The sequence below is a fragment of the Leptodactylus fuscus genome, chromosome 2 (assembly GCF_031893055.1).
Source record: "Leptodactylus fuscus isolate aLepFus1 chromosome 2, aLepFus1.hap2, whole genome shotgun sequence".
NCBI lineage: Eukaryota > Metazoa > Chordata > Amphibia > Anura > Leptodactylidae > Leptodactylus > Leptodactylus fuscus.
In genome coordinates this window covers 239409545-239426050 of record NC_134266.1, presented here as the reverse complement: position 1 = coordinate 239426050, position 16506 = coordinate 239409545, and the positions used below count along the sequence as shown (strand labels likewise).

The window sequence follows — 16506 nt, the reverse complement described above, 5'->3', positions numbered from 1 at the left end:
GCCGTAGTGAGTACTGCAGCAGTTGTCACATTTAAGGCTATGAGACAACTTTTGCTCACTAAAGCCGCCATTTAAAGTTCGGCAGCTCGCACTGGCATGAGGAAACAGCTGATCTGCAGGAGTCCTGGCAGACAAGATGGATAGGACATTGATTTTAAAATCCTTGATAACCCCTTTAAAGTGAGTATGTCATCCAACGTACTGACTAAACCATGCAGATGCATTGAACCAAACCAAGCATTTTCCCCGTTGTGAATCAGTGCATTGGTTGCTGAGGTATCGTTATTTTTGGCAATATGTAAATGAGCTCTTTGGAACAACAAGGGTGTTACCTCTACATTTGCATATTAACAGAAAAGGTGATTTCACAGTAACAGAGGCGCCGATATACAAAGGGAAAACATCGCCTGATTCACATGACCCGACCCTATCCATCTTTGGGTTTAGGTTGATAGGCTTTCTGTACAGTTTGTGCATAATCTGTGAATAGAGCAAATCAATAAGGTTCTGTAGTCAATGGTAAATGACCGTGGCTGTCACACCACGCAAGAACGTTACTGGTAAACTATACAGACACTCTGCCGACCTTCCCCCAAGCAAATATCGGAATTTTAGCTAAACACCAATAATAAGCTATTGTCAATTCCATGAGGGCGGCAAGTCAGCGAATAATGGAGAGACACGCGGCTCATTCGATGATAATACAAGTTCCACAATCCTGAAACATAGTGTACAATTGTAGCAAATATCAATAACACAGGATACGTAAAAAGTACCATCCGTACTTTATTGTTTAGTCTACAAACCAATGGTAAAAGAAGCTTGTATATTTACAGGTCTTACAAACATACTACCTTGTCATCGTAGATAAAAAATGATAGTAAACGTTACCTAGTCCAAAGACGGCATGGCGACTAAACCACACATGTGACTTCTATGGCAATGTAGAATATAAGCCGTGTATGCAGGAGAGTATTATTGGGGTTCTGCCCATAAAACATCCGGATATTGCATTGCGAGAGCAAATCAAACGATACCTGTTATATAATATTGTCGGAATATGATAAAACATGTATAATAAAATATAAGATAACGCAATATTGGTTCCTGTCGTCACCTGTGCACATATAACGGAAGGCGTTATATAGGGTGACTACCGGGCCAATGAGTATTATACATAATATATGCAGCAAAGGAAAAATAATACTGAACGTGAAGCTCCTCTGTTTCTCGGAGGACATAGTAGCACAGAGGAGATTCAGAGACATGGGAGAGTTAAAGACAAGTCTCTCAGGTTTTCATGTTATTTCGCAATGGCTTCTACCTGATCTACACCATAGAAAAGCTCTGGGGAAGGTACTATATAGATCAGATTAAAGGCCAAGAAGGTTTCCTTACATAGTTCGAGATTCGTGCCGTGAATCTGAAGGAATGAAGAAGAAGTGGTGCGAAAATGTTGTCGTCCTTTACTAGGAATTGTGAAAGGTCCATTGCTTTCCTGTTATAATTTACATATACGGTACAGTATATAATATCTAGAGCATCTACCGAATTTAAGGGGGCAAAAAGTTCCTATGTCAATGGATTTCCTAGACTATAACACTGCATATGGCACTGCATGACCTATATAAAAAGCCTGGTGAGACCTCTAAAATGCAGCTTGTCCAACCAGGACCAAAAGTTATATCTCTACAGAATTACAAAAATGTATTAACTTCTAGGGAAAAATGTTCAGGCTCTTTAAGAAGAGGGCTACATGGCAACTCTGGTCATGCAACCGAAGATTGTCGACTTACTCGTCTTCACTAGATTATGGGGATAACGTCCATCCTTAGGGAGAGACCACCTTTTCAGGTGTGTGGAGACTTACACAGCCATAGTTGCTCCACTGCAAGGGAACATGGGAAGAATATGCAAATCTGTCTCCCAAGATGTAAACAAGGAGACAGTGCCTTTGTTATGCCGCCCTCTATGGGAAGCAACCCTGAACAACATGCCCGACTTTCCCAGAAGTCTTTTCTGCATAATGCGAGGTTATAACCAAATCAATTTCTCAGCTACGGATGGCACCGTTTCTGTCTGGTTGGACTTCATGTCTCCCTGTTTACATCTTGGGAGACAGATTTGCATATTCTTCCCATGTCGTGTTCACTAGTATCAGGACTGAGACTTCTAGTCACAAGAAGATTGAGCAGCGCTGGATTTTTTGTAACTAGAAGTCGCAGTCGCACCTCCGTCTGTCCATACACTTACATTAGTGAAGTCGCCACCAAAGTAGCCCTAGCCTATATTCTGAGCCAAATTTAAGATTGTCAGCTTTCTATATAGTATTACCTGCTTTATTACCATGGCTAGATAAAAATAGGTTGCGTTAATAGGGTCATGGCTTCCTCCGGAGACCTTGTATTGTGTAATAGCCCTGCAGTCTACAAGAGTGAAAGGGTTAATATCGGCATCTTAAGTTGTCAATGGTAAGTAATAGTTTCATGCCATCTGCCCTGGTGGTATAAATAGAGAATAGGTCAATGCCGACACCTTTGCTAGTCTAGTGCATTAAAATCTATGGTGGACTGTCGAATTTAAGACTCTGCCCATCTCCATAATGTGTATATAGAGACAACTGTGGGGACTGGAAGGAGCAATTTTTCTTATGGAGTCTCAAATACAGTATCTTGTCTGGGACCATTGTGCTGAGTCCACCTGTGGTCCGATGGTCCAGCGTAAGGAAAAACGTGAAAACGAGAGAGAGAAAAAAGTCCTCCAATTCACCGCATTCTATTATATTTCACTGTAATAGTAATCCATTAGATAGACGGGATTATCAAAGGCTGTGGTGACAGACGCCTTTGTGCTATTCATACATATGTGCTTATCCCAATCGATAGTTATCAAGTGTAGACCTTGCTCCATCAAATTCACTATTGTGGCCTTCAAGTAGCATGGTCACCTGTCCGCAGCACACTGTCCATACTTAGAACCTGACGTTTGTTTCTCCTACTTTGCATTTTATCCATTTCAAGTTCTTGCCGGTGCAGAGTCAGATCACAAAGTCACTTTAACTTGTCAACAATCCTGGTAGGCAAGTTCCAAAACTAGGTTCAGAGAATAGAAGGCTGCTCCTCATCTTCTGTGTGGCTTCTAATATGGATATTGCTTTTGCTTTTTTCCAGAGAAACATGACAGCCATGTACAGATGAGCATTGCGGCCGCTGCTCCTCCTCCGGTGCAGTAATAAGCCCATCCAATTCGGCACATGCCTAGAGAAAAACAGATACTGTTATGAATAAAGGGACACATGTAACATCATATAATAAAACCTCTGGATCAGCTGCTTCAATCTCCATATTTTAACATTAAACATATAATAAGAACAATAGAGGGTATTGCATTTACAGCAACAAGGACTTCCTCTGCCTGAGAGCCAAGACTAGAAAGATGGCTGGAAGGACCGGTACACAGACGGGGTTGTCAATGTAATAGAAAAGGAACTGCGCTCCCACCATATGAGTTTAGTAAAACGGCTTTATTGGAGATAAACTTTGGATACAACGCATTTTAGGGTTAAGAATCGCCCTTCATCAGGTGCAATAGCTCTCGACCACTGGGCCAGATGCGCATCTGGCCCAGCAGTTGAGAACTATTCACCTGACCAAGAGGTGTGAGGAGCTTAGCAGCTATACCCCACCCAGATAAAGGAACCCTCTGACCAACTGGTCCCTAAGTGCAGTGTGGAGTTGAGACCATTTTCACAACCCCCCAAGGTGAGATATATTTCTATCTCTACACCAGTTGTTTTATTTACCAAACTACACTATGGGCCGCTCGGTGATTCATCTTTTTTTGTTTTTGAGAAGACTAGAAAGATGGCATACAGATGTGTCCTTCCTTACCATTCCTCTTGATATCTCCAGTTTTGTGAATTGTGAGATGACCAGCTTTTCAAAACAATTTCGCAATATGCAGTGTAATAGGGAGTCTGACACCAGACTGCAACAAATCAATCCATCCCTGTAGATACATAGGTTAGTGTCACCTTCATCAAACATCACCATTGCCAAGACACGGCCGCTTATGTCAATTTGTACTCTTGAACTCTTTGGAGCAATGAAGTAGACAGCAATGTCCTTGTTGTTCAAAGAGCTCATTTGAATATTGAGCAAAACAGCAATATTGTGGCAATGGATCAAAGGGGAAAGCGCTGCACTATACCATGCTCTGCTCCTGTTTGGCACTGAAAAACTCCTTTTATTCAGAGGACCCAAACTTATCTATGTGGGGGCCTGGATTGATATGCTGGTTTCTTGTGGCAGACTCTCCATGATAAGTCAATCTTATATGTGTGGCCACTCAGTGGATTTTGTTGTAAGCGACAGCCTATCAAAGGCTTTGCTATCATGTCACGATACTGCATTGAATTTGTTTCAAGAAAAATTGGACTCTAACCAAAGTCAAGCTAAGGAAAGTATGGACATATCTGTATACCAAGACTGCACAACCTGTGGCACACAATGCTTCCCTCTGTAGCCCGTGCTATCGCTAGTGTCCCTATATTTGGGGATCTTATTCCATTTGGCACTAACGGCGGGAAGAGATAAGGACGTTTATGGAAGTCATGAAATAGATAACTGGCTCTTCCCACAAACTACAATGGAGACAATCTTGTCTGGGGTCCAAAAAAGGTGAGCAAGTGGGTATCTACGGTCCTGATAAGTCGAGTCCCAGAAGTAGAGTCCTCAGTATATATGCCATACATATCTAAAATGCTGAATAAGTGTTATCAAAGTATAGTCAAAAATTTTATCTGGGATACAAAGAAATAAAGGGCCTCGCAGCAAAGATCATACTTGTGTAGGTTTTGCTATCTAGGTCCACCCCGCTGGTTCTTTCCACTTGCACCCTATGTTTCTCGGGCCACCGTTGTTTGCCAACAATGCACTTCTAGAGAGGTGACCACAGCACAGGTTCTTCTCAACTAATGCCAAAAGTGATGGGTCTAACCAGAACCAAACCTCCTCACATCAAAGGCCTTACAGCAGCCATAGGTAGACCTTTGACTTGAAGTTCTAGAAGACCCATTCTATTGTATAATGTTTAACACCACCAGATCCCTCACGGAGATCATGGAGATACAGAGGAGTCACCGACTAGCTAAGGCCTATGTTTCCAAGCAACAACACAAGAATATTGAAGCTACTGCTTAGAAAATGGAACAGCTATAAATATATTCACAGTAAATCTAAAGATCCCTTATGAATAATTGGAATTTGGAAATGTTTTGGTTCTCGGAAATGGTCCACCTTTCTGCAATCTATCTTTATATACAGAAGGTTTACATTTCTATTAACTCCCTAACACATAATAATTATAATTTGCATATCATTATCAGAACTTCACCGTTTTTGATAATAGAGAAGGTTAATGGGTTGGGGGAAATCGATTCTTAATTTTACTCAGCAATTTTGCCATTGATATACAGTGCTATGGGAAAGTAGCCAGTCTGCTACCAGATATCCTTTCTGCTGGCCCTCTCTACTATCAGAGCGTTCCTGCCCAAAAGGGACATTTCCGATAGCAGACATACTTGATCCTCTAAAGGGCAGGGGTGTAACTTGAGGGGGTGCAGAGGGTGCAGTCGCACCAGGGCCCAGGAGCCTTACGCTAGGTTCACACCTGCGTTCAGGGTCTCCGTTCTATGGTTTCCGTCTTCTGCATGCCAGAAGACGGAAACCATAGACCGGGTCCTGCCGTGAGCGGCGGTGAGTGTTTTAGGCTCTCCGCCGCGAAACCAGATTTTTTTATCCGGACACAGAGTACTGCATGTCCGACTCTGTGTCCGGATTATAAAACCCGGTTTCGCGGCGGAGAGCGCAAAACGCTCACCGCCGCTCACGGCCGGACAGCTTTCTCACCCATTCAAATGAATGGGTGAGAAAGTCTCCTGCAGGTTTCCGTCTCCTGCCTCTGTTTTAGGCAGGAAACGGAAACCTCAAGTACGGAGAGGGCAACGCAGATGTGAACGAACCCTTAGGGGGTCCATAAGCACTGGCATCAGTATAGAGATTGCAGCTTCTATCCGGCCCATAAACCAACCACACTAAGGTGGATTAAAGTCCTTAGCACCCGTAACCATCACTATCAAGAATTCGCTGTAGGGATAAGGTAAGGGGCCCTGGACAAAAGATTTACCCCGGGCCAATAAGATTTTAGTTACGCCACTGCAAAAGGAGTTGTTTGGAAAAACAATTTTCCAGAAATATCACCACTTTAGTAAATCTTTTTTGCTATTGCAGCTCATTCCTATAGAAAGTAACAAGTATACCATTAAATTCAGTACAATTTTGCACTCTGGGGTGTCCTATGATGAATGCTTGCTGCTGCCGGGCAGGGATTTCCAGGTAAGTGCACAATGGATTAGCTATTCTCATCCAGTACATCCAGTGCACAAGATGCATCAGCAGCTCCGTTCTCTGTCCGCTCAGCTGGGTGTAAAATCTCTGCTGATATTGAAGCTTCAGTGCCTCTCCAATGTTCGGAGTGTCATTTTACTCTTTTATACTTGGTTAAGGTGTAAGCAGTGACGCGTCACTTAATGCAGAGGCTAAAGCTAAATTTAGAGAAATAAAAAGCCAAAGCTATTGAAGTGCATAGTGATAAGAGCTGAGAAAAATCCACTTCCATGATGTTGAACTGTATAATGTTAATAATCTGCCCCTCTTTGTAAATCAACACAGATGGTTATTATTAAAGGGATTCTATCATTATCATTCTATCATTATCATTCTATCATTTTTTTTTACTAAGACCATGTCGGAATAGCCTTAAGAAAGGCCATTCTTCTCTTACCTTTCTTTTTCCCCTGTGCTGTCCAAAAACTCTCCAGCGACAGCTCTATCTTCTTCTCCCAACCGCCTCTTCGCTGTGTCACTGGCCACATCTTCATCCAAAAGTGCTGACTGCACATGTCCGTTGGCCATTTTCCTGTGGATTCTTACATGAGTGCCTATTCGACCACAGGAAAATGGCCAACGGACATGGGCTGTCAGTGCTTTCAGATGAAGATGCGGTGAAGAGGCGGTCGGGAGAAGAAAACAGAGGTGTCGCTGCAGTTTTCGAACAGCACAGGGAGCGCCCCCATTGCTGTCTGAAAACTCATTTACAAATGAAAGTAATAAGAAATTTCTCAGGAATGGTGGCGCGGATCAGAAAAAGAAAGGTCGGGGAAGAATAGCCTTTCTTAAGGCTATTCCTATGTATTCTTAGTTAAAAAAAGGGATTCTAATGATAGAGTCCCTTTAAGTCTACTCCTTCACTGCGACCTCTGGCTACATGACAGACATGGTAAAATAAGGATTACTGTATCTGTTGCATGACCTAAAAAAAATAGGTCTGTTAATGCTATTAATAGGTTAATAAGTTCACGCAAATACCTTTAGCAGTGTTTTGTGTGATTTCTGGGTTTCTCTGGGAGTTCCAGGCATCTTCTGCATTTGTTTACATGGGTAGCTTTCTGCTCTCCTATCCAACAACTACCATGATGCATTGATCATCACTCAGATCCCCTTCTCATTCCCTCCCCCTCCCTCTCTCACACCCTCTCTCTGTTTCCCTAGCTAGCCTGAGGACTGCTAAACCTACTTAACTAACTTAGCCCTTCCATCTACCCCATTACACCAGAGATCACTTTCTTCTGTGTTGCCAGCTTCTTTTGCCCTCGGCTTCTGTGTAACAGACCCAGAGTGCCAGCAGGCCCAATCATTCTCCTCTTCATGTCTGCCAGTGCTTGCGCAATACAGTCAAAATGCACTCTGGCTCTATTGCACAGGCGCGGCAGAAATGAAGGAAGTAATGTTTCATGCCTAGAAGAAGAGGAGGAGATGAACACAGGCAAGTATGATGGGTTGAGTACTATTGGTGATGTTCCTTTTCCGGAAATGGAACGTCACCGGAAAAATCATAAAATGTGCCTGGGGCAGTCATATGATCGCCCCGGGCACCTGGGAAAATATACTTTTTTTTTAAAGTAAGTAAGTTAGAAGTTAGGGAAGTATATTGTATAGTTTAGTTTTAAATATCAATTTATCCCAGACAACCCCTTTAACTACATCCTACTTGACGCATTGGGAGAGAAACTGGCACACAACAACCCCCAACCACCCTTCCATGTCTACTCAAACCAATCAGACTAAAACATGCAAAGTAAATCAGTTCGGACATTGCTCTTCGTAGAGCTCAAGTCGCCTTCATTTCCTTTGCATTAAAATATGATAAAGTTGTATGAAGGCGCATAAAGTGTTATTGTGAACTATAAACTTGTTGATGTTCCGGCGGTTCTATTTACCAGAGTAAAAGTTAGAGAAGGTCAGTAATTTCACAGACTTGAGAACACATCGAGATGCAAAATTATTGTTTAACAGTCACATAAATCATTTGGAAAGATTATTAACCAGAAAATTGGTTATGCTTTTGTTATAACAAAGCTTCACGTGTTGTAATAAATCCAATGCTGACACTACTGTAAAGGTCGAATGAGGCAAAAACATCTATCAGCTTTATCTTCACCAGCAAAACCTGTGAGGACAGGCGCGTGTGATATCTCCATGGACACACAAAAGTTTCAGAAACTTCTTACAGCTCCAAAGACTTTACACTAGCTTCAGAACAAGGTGCGGGGTGGGGGAGGGGTGAGATTATTTGATGTCCTCTCGTAGTTCCCTGTACGTTGCCGCAACCATCCAAAATAAATGAAAAAAGACTAATCCTACAATCCTCTAGAAATATGACATACGTATAATTCCAGATGTAGTTATAAGAACAGAAATGTAGGAGCTGTAAAAATAAAATATGTTGTTGAACATTTAGCAGACTCTGAAGACTTTAACTCAAAGACATCTCTAGTTACCCAAAGAAACAAAAAGAAGGACAATAAAAGATACTGAATACAAATCAGAAAGAAAATGTCATGTGTGTGAATTTTTACTTTTCCAATGTAACCATTCTCCGAAAACTGTAAAGTCTGCAATATGTTTATTAGATATGTTGTAATGACTGGATCTTATTTTAGTTTTTAGCTCATGTATTTATGGATAAAAAAAAAATCAGGCCACGGTCATGTGACAATAGTCACAGCACAATAGTCAGACTTTTGTCTTCTTACAAGTTGTGCACCTGTGTGTGAATCACATGACCATGGATTGTATATCACATCATCATGGACTGTATATCTCATGACCATGCAATGTATACCACATGGGTATGGACTTTATATCACATGACAATGGACTGTCCATCACATGACCATAGACTGGATATTACATGACCATGGACTACCCATTACATAATCTTGACAATGGACTGTACATCACATGACCAAGGACTGTCCAACACATGACCATGGACTGTATATCTCATGACCATGAACTGTGTATCACATGCCCATGGACTGTCCATCAAATGACCATGAACTATCCAACACATGACCATGGACTGATTTTTTTATTTTTTTAATGTAGATTGTGAGCCCCACATAGATCTTCCCTATCAGTTTGTCTTTTTTGGAATGCAAACACGGGGAGAACATATAAACTCCTTGCAGATGGTTTTTTGCCCTTGGCGGGATTTGAACACCAGGACTCCAGCGCTGCAAGGCTGCAGTGCTAACCACTGAGCCACCATGTGGCCCCTACATGGACTGATTTTTACCCACTGAAAATAAACAAAGAATGACCGCAAGCATAGATCCAGAAAACCCTGAGGAATTGCTAGAAAGTATATTCAAAAATGATCTAACATTTCACTATACAAACAATAACATTTATTTGCTGGAACTGGACAATCCATTTAATTTTTTTTTTTTATAATACAATGGAAACCCTATCTGTTCTATATTACTCTGTGTGTATAGATTCTCAGACGTTAGCCCTCTGAGATGCTACTATCAACTTTGTTTGTAAAAGACTTAGGCCTGGTTCACACCTGCATATGGGTTTCCATTCGGGAGTCCACTTGGGGATCCTACGAATGGAAACCTAAAAAGTGATTACCTTAGGAAACCCACAGACCCCATAGACTATAATGGGGTCTGTGTGGTTTCCGAATGAAAAATGTGGAGACAAAAAAGTGCTGCTTACAGGACTTTTCTCTCCGTATTTTTCATGCGGAGAGGGGATCGAAATCCCTGAACGCAGATGTGAACTGGGCCTACCCCCATGACAAACCTTTATTACCATCCATAGAATAGGCGATACATACCGTATTTTTCGGACTATAAGACGCACTTTTTTTCCCCAAAATTTGGGGGGAAAAGAAGGGTGTGTCTTATAGTCTGAATGTGGCGCCTGGCATCCGCTGTAATAGAGAGGCGGATGCAAGCAAGTGATAGAAGCCGGGGCCTGAGACATCGCTGCGCTCCTCTGCCCTGCATGAAGCCAGCAGCGGCGATGCTATTCCGCTCCTCCGTCCCCCCGCTGCTGGCTTCAGGCAGGGCAGAGGAGCGCAGCGATGTCTCAGGCCCCGGCACCTGTGATGGCGTCTATCCCTCGCCGGCATCCGCCTCTCTAGTACAGCGGATGCCGGGTCAGTATCGGTGGCCCCTTCTCCCCCGGGGCCGGTCCCCACCGGCCCCGTACCTGTGAAGTTGCAGGACGGCTCCTGCGCGGCGATATCGCAGGAGCCGACCTGTTCGGGTGACAGCCGGGAGCCTAATGAGGCTCCCAGGCCTGTCATTGCTGTATATTAGTATTGCGGCTGGGTCTATGACCAGCTGCCGTAATACTAATATACAGAATGTCCCATAGACGGCAATACACTTGTATTGCCGTCTATGGGACTTGCAATCAAGTGACCGCAGGTTCAAGCCCCCGGGGGGGGGGAATAAAATAGTAAAAAAAAAACAAAAAAAAAAAACAACTTTACAAATATATAATAAAAATATGAAATAAATAAAAGTTCTAAATCACCTCCTGTTTTTTTTTTCAATACAAGGTGATCTAAGAAATGGACATTCCCCAAAATGGTATAACTAAAAAGTACATCTGGCCTCGCAAAAAAAACCACTCTATGCATCCCCGTACAGCTGCAGGGTCACCTGTCAATGTGGCCTTGCAGCTGTTGCAAAACTACAACTCCCATATATTAAATATTTTACCAGTTTTCGCTTCAAATTTTTTTTCCCCTATTTTCCTCCTCTAAAACCTAGGTGCGTCTTATAGTCCAAAAAAAAAATACGGTATATCACGGCTGGGGGTCCAACCACTGGGATTTCGGGAGCTTGTATTAATAAGGCTATTTCCATGTGTTCTTAACCTGTCTGCTGCTCATATTTATCCTCTGCATATCTTTTGTACATTTTATTTTTTAGCCTTGAATATTCAATTACAAGTAGCAATTACTTAAATGAACCTTGTGCTCTTTTTTTAAGCAATTGAATTCATTAATCTCCGGCTCAGGCTCCGGGGAGATCATTGAAATCTAACATGAAAATCAAAGCAGCGAGATTAGCACGTATGGGGCGCAGTCAAAATAAGGAAAACAGGTACGGGAGGCGGCGAGAGCATCGCAGAGATCAGACATTAAGAGAAAACGGGGAATATTGCCTCAAGTAGAAACCAATTAAAGAGACAAGCGTGACTTCATTAATAGGAAAACATACCAATAGTACACCGCCTGATAGACCGGAGAGATACTCCAAATAAGCTGAATGACTTCTGACTCAATCTGTGCCAAAAACTGGGGTATGAGCTTTACACCAGATTATGGCTAAGGCCCCATGAAGCCAAACGCAGCTAAAAAAAAACAAACCCACAATGATGAGACGCAGTGTGTTTTTCTGAATAATTTTTCATTGAATTTTTGCTTCCTTTTTCTCTGCAATTTTTATTCCCCTATTAAATATATAGGGAACACGCTGTTGTTCCGCAACTTTCTTGTTTTGTAATGTGTGGTTGAGATTATACAAAATCTCATTCACTTTGCGGGTAATTGCCCACATTCTCCCATACTGTCCTGTGTTTGATATATGTGTCATTATTTTTCATACCAATAAATCTGTAAAAACACAGGCATAACACAGAGAGCACACGTATGACGTCTGCGTGTGGTCTGTTTTTTCACCCATAGACTTGCTTGATCGAGATGACAATGACCTAAGACTTACATCCTCTATTATCAGAACCTCCCACGCTCGTATACAAGACTTCTCCCGAGTTGCACCACTTCTCTGGAATGCTCTATCCCAGACAAGCAGATTGACTCTCAATTTCTACAGCTTCAAGAGCCCACTATAGACACATCTTTTCAGACAGGCCTATCACAATTCGTGATCTAAATACTTCTGCAGTTAGGTTCCCCAAAACTAACACTCCCACGTTACCTCACAGAATATGATGGACTGTAACCTTATATGTTCAGGCAACATCTGCACTTAAAAGGACACGACTGGTGACAATTCATACAGCTATATGTGTAACGGACCGCTGTATAAGCAATACTACCTCCGATGCCGCCCCCGCTACCTCTTGAGTCATCCCCTCTACCTCATAGATTGTAGGAGAGCAGAGACCTCAGTCTCATTGATTTATTACTCTGTAATGTGTTATTTTGTCTGTACTTGACCATGACCATTAGCCAGTAATGAAGTAATGAAGAAGTCGGAGCCAGCATAAAGAAACAAGTCGGAGTCAGTGGTTTAACCGACCATCTCCATAGCTGTGTACATTGGTATAAAGTAAGCCAGCCATATCTTCTAACGTGTCTGGCAACAGTAGCCAAATCTATCACACAGCTTGAGCCACTGTGACAAATCGGGCAGATCGTCCACCTGCCAGATCATATGTTATAAGCCAATGATAATACATTTCCCCCTTAGACTTTCCAGCTAAGCAGAATGATGTGTACTCACCAGGTATACATTAAAACTGGGGCACATATATCAGTAGTGGCCTATGAATAACACTATATAAAGAAAACAGGATATTCTCCATCTACTTCACTCTATGGTCACAACAGGGCTCCACCGCTCTGCACTCACCGCACATAACCAGCTGTACTGTTCACATCTTCTATTGAGCAGTTTGATTAAAAATCATTTAAAAATGTAGAATTTGTGTTTTGGATTGGATAATGTCAAAGTGCAAGCCCTATTAAGAAGCTGTTCCACGACCTGAAGAAGGTTATGTAGGAAAGGCATCCCGGAAATATGAATGAACTGAAACAAATTTGCAATGAGAATCGGTTCAAAATTCCTCTTCAACTTTGTGCAGATCCTATTTACAGCTATAGAAAGCATATGGTGGACATGGTTGCTGTGAAAGGGGCATCTTCAGGCTGTTATTTGAGGGGTTCACTTCTCCCTGCACTAACTTAATATGCTCAGTAAAACATATGAATGGTGAAATGGTTTATATGTCCTTAGTTTAGCTAGATTGTCCTTGTCTACAATTGTGACTTAGGCTCGGTCACATCTGTGCTTGGTTTTCCGTTTTGGGACCCCCAGAATGGAAAACTAATCTGCATTAAAAAAGCGCTTGCCTAAGGAAACCTGCGTACTGCATAGACTATAATGGGGTACGTGTGGTTTCCACTCGGCTTCCGCACGAATAATGCAGAGAAAAGTCCGGCTTGCAGGACTTTTCTCTCTGCATTTTTCATGCGGAGAGGGGAACGGTCTGAACACAGATGTGAACCGGGCCTCACACTATCAGACCACATATTATTAGTAATGTACGCTGAGAACCAGATAATTACAAAGGGTTCACTTACTTTTTTCTTGCAACTGTACCTCTTATATGCTAATGAGCTAATGGGATATGCTCTCTGTTGCAAATCAGCTACTGCCTGCCACTGCGTCTACCTCTGCTGAGGTCAATGTAGAAGGAGTGCATATTATCGGCTATGCACTTTCCCTGCACAGTGGTCCTCCACTGAGAGAACATGAGTTTAAAGGGGTTTTTCGACCCAAAATGGATTTTTTCATACATATGACCTATCTACAGTATCTATTATGTTGAGGGTCTAAACCCAGAACTGCACCCTTCAACCCTTTCTGACAGCCTACAGACACCAGACGTTCTTGCAGTAGACAGGGAGCAGGTGAAGTAATACCTGAATAGGAGCAGCCTGTATATGCTCTCTGTTCAATACAACATCTTATGGAACCAGAAAACTTGCCGAAACAGCTGATGTGTATTAAAAATCTATTTTGGGTCTAAAACCCCCTATTTATGGAACAACAGTGGAGCATGAGTCCTAGCGCTTTAGTTTTTCCAAACAGGCTAAGTAAACAAATACAAAATATTTATCCAAGTGTCTCCATATGTGGTTATAGCGGTTGTACGTACCCAATTCAAACTGTGCAGAAAGATTCCCACATGCTTGTCGAACTTCCTCGCTGTTCCAGCCCAGAGGGTACAAAGCGCAACCGGATCCGATCAGCAGCCCTGCAAGGAAACAAGAACATATTACTGTATCAGACCGTGCAGGGCTTCCTAGATGTACACTTACAGAGGAGATGAGACCCAAGGACAACAAGTACTGTATAGGGGATTCAGACTTATATGTAGCCTATAGATAAGTGACAAACATTTCAGGCTGAGTTTACACCAGTCCCTGAACCTGCATAAAAAATGGGAAGAGAAGAGTCCTGAATGCAGGACTGAATACACATTGTGATTAGAGATGAGCGAACAGTAAAATGTTCGAGATTCGATATTCGTTTCGAGTAGCCCCTCAATATTAGACTACTCGAATCGAATATCGAACCCCATTATAGTCTATGGGGGGAAAATGCTCGTTTCAGGGGTAGGCATTAGGCAACGTTCGATCAAATTACACTTACCAAGTCCACGAGTGAGGGTCGGGCTGGATCCCCCGAGAAGTCTTCTCCTTGCAGCGTCCCCACGGCGTCTTCCGGCTCTGAATTCACTCTGCCAGACATCAGGCCTGGGTAGAGCCGACTGCGCATGTCCGCTCTGCCCAGGCCCGATGCCTGGCAGAGTGAATTCAAAGCCGGAAGACGCCGCGGGGAAGCTGCACGGAGAAGACTTCTCAAGGTAGGAGAAGAACCAGCGTTGATTGGCCGACTGTATAGCATTCGGCCAATCAATGCTGGTTCTGCATTGAACTTTTCCATTCGAATAGTGAGTGGTACTCGATCGAGTACGAGTATTTCGAATACCATAGTATTCAATCGAATACCTACTCTATCGAGTACTACTCGCTCATCTCTAATTGTGATGTATATATTTGAGATTTTCAACCCAAAATGTAAAAATTCGAACATTAAAGCATCTGCCAATGTATCCTCATACGTCTATGTCACGGGATGGTTAGAGTCTATACTATAGGCCATGTGTAATATATATTTCATGTGGAATGTATTCTCTAACCTGTTGTAAACATCAGTGTGTAGTTGGCTGATTAGGGTCTAGTGTGTTAGCACATTGTATGCAAATACCTCTAACTAGTGAGGACCAGTGAGGACAATGGGTGGAGATAATCTGATCAGTGTCTCCAAGAAGATGTTGGATGGTGCATTGTCCATAGTAGACAGGGAGTCTGCTCTCCTTGGTATAGGTGAGGGGGGAAGGATCTGTGACTCAGCCCTTCCCACCCACAGATATAGGAAGTAACAGTTTAGTATATAGATGTAGCTAGCAGTTAGTATGTGTTAGCCGGCCTGTGCACAGCTCTGCAGAGAGCCAGGACTTAGTTACAGGACCAAGGAACCAAAGTTATCATTGGATTGTGACTTCTGTGGACTTATTGTTATTACGGTTGATGTGACCGCCACCGGCTACTAACTTTGTGGATTACAATAAATTGCTGTTGTCTCCCGACCTCTTGCGTCCGTGTTGATTCAAAAGACCATCCGGAGGAAGACGTATACCTTTGTTCCGTGACAACTGGTTGGCAGCGGTGGGATCAACAGCGGACAGCGAGATGGACTACAGCAGCTCAGCGATTAATGGAGCCACAACCTCAGAATACAGGAACTGGACTATGGCAAGTCTACAAGTAAGGGCCCGGGAACTAAACCTGAGTTACCAGGGAAGAACGAAAGAGCAACTGATCGAGGCACTGGAGGAGATGACCCTGCAAAGCGACGATGAGGAGGGCTGCCCCCAGGAGACAGTAGAGATACGGGAGTGGCAGGTACAGACCCAAAAGAGCAGATGGGTTGTTTTGTATGAGGAGGAATTGGCAGTGCTGGGGCTAGGAGCAACTACAGAGCAAAGGAGTAGAGCGTTACAGAGGGCTCAGGAAACGGAGAAGGAGGAACAGAGAATGGCGCATGAAAAGGAAAGAATGGCGCATGAAATGCGAATGGCTGAGATAACTGCGCGGAATTATAATCAAACGTCGACCCCCAGCCCAACAGTGAGAGAACCACCATATGTCTCCCATAAACACTTCAAGACCTTTGATGAAGCGGCTGGGGATGTTGATGGATATTTTCAGGACTTCGAACACCAGTGCCACCTGATGGAAGTCCCAGAGAAGGATTGGGTCCGG

General features: G+C 42.9%; 1 protein-coding gene across 1 annotated transcript in view; it reads right to left on the bottom strand.

Moving 5' to 3' along the window:
* Window positions 1-766: 766 nt before the first annotated feature.
* Window positions 767-16506, bottom strand: part of LHFPL6 (LHFPL tetraspan subfamily member 6) — a 128369-nt gene continuing 112629 nt past the window's right edge. Inside the window, exons 3-4 of the mRNA XM_075265925.1 lie at window positions 14334-14432; window positions 767-3257 (exon numbers count right to left, since the gene is read on the bottom strand). Coding sequence (XP_075122026.1) covers window positions 3139-3257; window positions 14334-14432 — 218 coding nt within the window. The 3' untranslated portion in view covers window positions 767-3138. The remainder of the gene's footprint in view (window positions 3258-14333; window positions 14433-16506) is intronic.